The sequence below is a fragment of the Anomaloglossus baeobatrachus genome, chromosome 4 (assembly GCF_048569485.1).
Source record: "Anomaloglossus baeobatrachus isolate aAnoBae1 chromosome 4, aAnoBae1.hap1, whole genome shotgun sequence".
NCBI classification, from domain to species: domain Eukaryota; kingdom Metazoa; phylum Chordata; class Amphibia; order Anura; family Aromobatidae; genus Anomaloglossus; species Anomaloglossus baeobatrachus.
The window spans coordinates 660442975-660449101 of NC_134356.1; the positions used below are offsets into that span (position 1 = coordinate 660442975).

The 6127-nt window shown below is 43.7% G+C and overlaps 1 protein-coding gene across 1 annotated transcript in view; it reads right to left on the minus strand.

Moving 5' to 3' along the window:
- Window positions 1-392: 392 nt before the first annotated feature.
- KLF1 (KLF transcription factor 1) overlaps window positions 393-6127 on the minus strand; it is a 6733-nt gene continuing 998 nt past the window's right edge. The window contains exons 2-3 of the mRNA XM_075343118.1: window positions 3248-3968; window positions 393-1344 (exon numbers count right to left, since the gene is read on the minus strand). Of these exons, the coding sequence (XP_075199233.1) occupies window positions 1139-1344; window positions 3248-3968 (927 nt within the window). The 3' untranslated portion in view covers window positions 393-1138. The remainder of the gene's footprint in view (window positions 1345-3247; window positions 3969-6127) is intronic.

Here is a 6127-nt window from a genome sequence, read left to right on the forward strand (position 1 = left end):
CGTACCTCTGGGATAAGGGACAGCGCAGGGTCCCCAGTCTGAGGGCAAATCTAGGTGCCCCTGACAGACTAAGGGTGGCTTTGCACGTTGCGACATTGCACGTGCGATGTCGATGGGGTCAAATCGAAAGTGATGCACATCCGGCGTCGCAGTCGATATCGCAACGTGTAAAACCTTTTTGATACGATGAACGAGCGCAAAAGCGTCGTTATCGTATCATCGGTGCAGCCTCCGACATTTCCATAATGCCGATGGTGCGACAGGTACGATGTTGTTCCTCGCTCCAGCGGCAGCAGACATCGCTGTGTGTGAAGCCGCAGCAGCGAGGAACATCTCCTACCTGCCGCCGGCTGCAATGAGAAGGACGGAGGTGGGCGGGATGTTTACATCCTGCTCATCTCCGCCCCTCCGCTTCAATTGGCCGCCTGCCGTGTGACGTCGCTGTGACGCCGCACGACCCGCCCCCCTAAGGAAGGAGGCGGGTCGCCGGCCAGAGGGACGTCGCACGGCAGGTATGTGCGTGTGAAGCTGCCGTAGCGATAATAATCGCTACGGCAGCTTTCACTAGATATCGCACGTGCGACGGGGGCGGGACTATCGCTGCAGCATCGGTAACACATTGTTACCGATGTCGCAACGTGCAAAGCCCGCCTAAGACTCATGGATTTCCCTTGGGCGGATCAACCTTATGTATTGTTGAAATCCTCCTAAGAATGGCCACCTATAACTATACCAGCAAATACAAATAAATAAAAAAAACATCAGAAAAGGTTTATTGCTACAAAATAAAAATAAAAAATTGTTCCAAAGTAAAAAATCACGAAAGAAGTAAAAAAAGGTTCTACTGCCCCTAGTGGTCATGCAGTAAAATCATACGTATGTAATAAGTATGTTCACATGTATGTACATTTCTCTATACAGTTAAGGTGGAAAGATCATCTTTTAAAAGGGAAAATCCGGCACTTGTAGGGTTCCTGTAATAAGAATATAAGAATACTCAATGAAAAATGTCCCCCAAGAAATCATGGCTTAGATTCCTGCATAGCCAGGTGCATTATATATATATATATACAGTATACATATATATAAGATTGAACTATAATAACTAGGATATTTGTCAAATAGATCACAACAGGCATCACTTTATTATTTCCTTCCCGTTGCAATTATATTCGTGCCTCTTCATGTGTAGAGCGAGATGATCAGAGCGGGCAAACGTTCTTTCACACATAAAACACTGAAAGGGGCGAACACCAGTGTGCTTCCGAATATGCCGGGTAAGCTCATCAGAACGGGCAAACTTCCAACCGCAACCGTCCCATTCACATACATAAGGTTTCTCTCCTGCAAAATAAAGTGAAGACCCGTTTATATTCATATTATAGTATAATTACTGTTAATATACTAGGAAGTTACAGGGGTAATAAAGAGGATCAGGAGCCGGGTTACTGTAATAAGAGGTTACAGTGTAATAAGAGGATCAGGAGCCGGGTTACTGTAATAAGAGGTTACAGGGTAATAAGAGGATCAGGGGCCGGGTTACTGTAATAAGAGGTTACAGGGGTAATAGGAGGATCAGGAGCCGGGTTACTGTAATAAGAGGTTACAGGGGTAATAAGAGCATCAGGAGCCAGGTTACTGTAATAAGAGGTTACAGGGGTAATAAGAGGATCAGGAGCCGGGTTACTGTAATAAGAGGTTACAGGGGTAATAAGAGGATCAGGAGCCGGGTTACTGTAATAAGAGGTTACAGGGGTAATAAGAGCATCAGGAGCCGGGTTACTGTAATAAGAGGTTACAGGGGTAATAAGAGGATCAGGGGCCAGGTTACTGTAATAAGAGGATACAGGAGTAATAAGATGATCAGGAGCCGGGTTACTGTAATAAGAGGTTACAGGGGTAATAAGAGGATCAGGAGCCGGGTTACTGTAATAAGAGGTTACAGGGGTAATAAGAGGGTCAGCAGCCGGGTTACTGTAATAAGAGGTTACAGGGGTAATAAGAGGATCAGGAGCCGGGTTACTGTAATAAGAGGTTACAGGGGTAATAAGAGGGTCAGGAGCCGGGTTACTGTAATAAGAGGTTACAGGGGTAATAAGAGGATCAGGAGCCGGGTTACTGTAATAAGAGGTTATAGGGGTAATAAGAGGATCAGGAGCCGGGTTACTGTAATAAGAGGTTACAGGGGTAATAAGAGGATCAGGAGCCGGGTTACTGTAATAAGAGGTTACAGGGTAATAAGAGGATCAGGAGCCGGGTTACTGTAATAAGAGGTTACAGGGGTAATAAGAGGATCAGGAGCCGGGTTACTGTAATAAGAGGATACAGGGGTAATAAGAGGATCAGGAGCCAGGTTACTGTAATAAGAGGATACAGGGGGAATAAGAGGATCAGGAGCCGGGTTACTGTAATAAGAGGTTACAGGGGTAATAAGAGGATCAGGAGCCGGGTTACTGTAATAGGAGGTTACAGGGGTAATAAGAGGATCAGGAGCCGGATTACTGTAATAAGAGGTTACAGGGGTAATAAGAAGATCAGGAGCCGGGTTACTGTAATAAGAGGTTACAGGGGTAATAAGAGGATCAGGAGCCGGGTTACTGTAATAAGAGGTTACAGGGGTAATAAGAGGATCAGGAGCCGGGTTACTGTAATAAGAGGTTACAGGGTAATAAGAGGATCAGGAGCCGGGTTACTGTAATAAGAGGTTACAGGGATAATAAGAGGATCAGGAGCCGGGTTACTGTAATAAGAGGTTACAGGGGTAATAAGAGGACCAGGAGCCGGGTTACTGTAATAAGAGGTTACAGGGTAATAAGAGGATCAGGAGCCGGGTTACTGTAATAAGAGGTTACAGGGGTAATAAGAGGATCAGGAGCCGGGTTACTGTAATAAGAGGTTACAGGGATAATAAGAGGATCAGGAGCCGGGTTACTGTAATAAGAGGTTACAGGGGTAATAAGAGGACCAGGAGCCGGGTTACTGTAATAAGAGGTTACAGGGTAATAAGAGGATCAGGAGCCGGGTTACTGTAATAAGAGGTTACAGGGGTAATAAGAGGATCAGGAGCCGGGTTACTGTAATAAGAGGTTACAGGGGTAATAAGAGGATCAGGAGCCGGGTTACTGTAATAAGAGGTTACAGGGGTAATAAGAGGATCAGGAGCCGGGTTACTGTAATTACTATTATTATTACTGGGGGGTATTACGATTCTCAGGTTGTACATTAGTACTGTATCACGGTCTCTTACCGGTGTGGGTACGTAGATGAGCTTTCAGGTGTGAGCTCTTGGTGTAGGTCTTGTAGCATCCATCGTGGGTACAGCTGTGACAGGGGACAATTCTGTTTGATGTCCGTTTTCCTTGCTTGTGCTTTTTTCCCTTTTCGGTATAAGCCATGGTATGTGCCGATGGTTGTGGTAATACATAGTAGGACGATGTGGAGGGGAAGGACTGGTAAGACTGCCCTTCTAGAACAGAAAATGATGTCCTTGGTAAAATTGGTACGGGAATTGTTGGGTAGTGGGTGCTGGGATCCCCTGCTGGTATGAGGTCTTGTTTGGGTGGCAGGGAGTACACATAGCCCATAGATGGCGGTGTGGAGTAATTGGCATTGTCTATGTGTTGGTTGGATGGGTTGGCGATGGTTGATGCCACAGTCTGGGGTATCAGATCTGAAGGTCCATGTAATGATGCCGGATCTGCAAAGTCATCTTCAAAGGAATGGAGAAGGGTATTAATGACGTCAGGTGCGCACATATCGGGGAATTCCTGCGGGGGACCCGGGGTAATGGGCGCCTGTGAGGAATAGCTGCCATCTTCTGACGGATCAAAGAAATTTAAGAATTCCAGATCCCAGTCGGATTCTTCTTTCTTTTGGCAAGTGGAAGCATCAGAAGGAGCTGAGTGTGAATACTGACACATAGGGGGCGCTGTATACATCTCCGGCCCGGATCCTCCACAATCCCATATCTGAAGTGAAAAATAAGCATCACATTTTGTGAAGATCCGCGATGTCACATTTATATCACCAGTGTCACAGTAGCTCGACTTACTTTTACCAAGGGGCAAAGATTTCAGTCGCTGCCCTGTATCTAAATATCTTGGGCACTGTTTGTAATTTGTTTTTTTTTATTTTACACTGTGTGCAGAATTATTAGGCAAATGAGTATTGTGCTCACATGATACTTTTTATACATGTCGTCCTACTAGGCAACAGGGTCGCAAGAAGCGTGTAGGGCAAAAAAGGCGCAAACTAACTGCCCATGAATTGAGGAAAATCAAGCGTGAAGCTGCCAAGATGCCATTTGCCACCAGTTTGGCCATATTTCAGAGCTGCATCGTTACTGGAGTATCAAAAAGCACAAGGTGTGCCATACTCAGGGACATGGCCAAGGTAAGAAAGGCCGAAAAACCACCACCTCTGAACCAGAAACATAAGATAAAACATCAAGACTGGGCCAAGAAATATCTTAAGACTGATTTTTCACAGGTTTTATGGACTGATGAAATGAGAGTGACTCTTGATGGGCCAGAGGCTGGATCAGTAAAGGGCAGAGAGCTCCACTCCGACTCAGACGCCAGCAAGGTGGAGGTGGGCACTGGTATGGGCTGGGATCATCAAAGATGAACTTGTGGGACCTTTTCGGGTTGAGGATGGAGTGAAGCTCAACTCCCAGACCTACTGCCAGTTTCTGGAAAACAACTTCTTCAAGCAGTGGTACAGGAAGAAGTCTGTATCATTCAAGAAAACATGATTTTCATGCAGCACAATGCTCCATCACATGCATCCAACTACTCCACAGCGTGGCTGGCCAGTAAAGGTCTAAAAGATGAAAAAATAATGACATGGCCCCCTTGTTCACCTGATCTGAACCCCATAGAGAACCTGTGGTCCCTCATAAAATGTGAGATCTACAGGGAGGGAAAACAGTACACCTCTGGGAGCAGTGTCTGGAGGCTGTGGTGGCTGCTGCACGCAATGTTGATCGTAAACAGATCAAGCAGTGACAGAATCTATGGATGGTCGGCTGCTGAGTGTCATCATAAAGAAAGGGGGTGATATTGGTCACTAATTTTTTGGGCTTTTGTTTTTGCATGTCAGAAATGTTTTTTTCTAAATTTTGTGCAGTTATATTGGTTTACCTGGTGAAAATAAACAAGATAGATGGAAATATATTTGGTTTTTATTAAGTTGCCTAATAATTCTGCACAGTAATAGTTACCTGCACAAACAGATATCCTCCTAAGATAGCCAAATCTTAAAAAAACTCCACTCCAACTTCCAAAAATATTAAGCTTTGATATTTGAGTCTTTTGGGTTGATTGAGAACATAGTTGTTGATCAATAATAAAAAAAATCCTCTAAAATACAACTTGCCTAATAATTCTGCACACGGTGTACAGTGCCGAAATAATACCTACATACAGGGCTGAAATAATACCTACATACTGTGCTCAAATAATAGCTATATACATTCCCGAAATAATACCTGCATACAGTGCCGAAATAATACCTACATACAGGGCTCAAATAATACCTATATACAGTGCCCAAATAATACCTACATACAGTGGTTAAATAATAGCTACATACAGTTTCACAATAATACCTACATACCGTGCTGACATAATACCTACATACTGTGTTTAAATAATGCCTACATACAGTTCCCAAATAATACCTACATACAGTGTTCAAATGATAGCTATATACAGTCCCCAAACAATATCTGCATACAGTGCCCAAACAATGCCTACATACAGTACTAAAATAATACCTACATACAGTATTTAAATAATGCCTACATACAGCGCCCAAATAGTAGGCACATACAGTGCTGAAATAATACCTACATACAGTTCCCAAATGATACCTACAAGGAAAGGACAAAACAATACCTACACACTATTCTTAAATAATACCCCCCCCCCCATGTTGTACTCAAATAATTACATACAGTGACCAAATACCACCAACATACTATATATTGCTTGAATGGTATCTATATTCACTTGACAAACCAAATCTGCATACCAGGCTCAAATAATACCTATATACAGTGCTCAAATAATACCTATATGCAGTGCTCAAATAATACCTATATACAGTGCTCAAATAATACCTATAT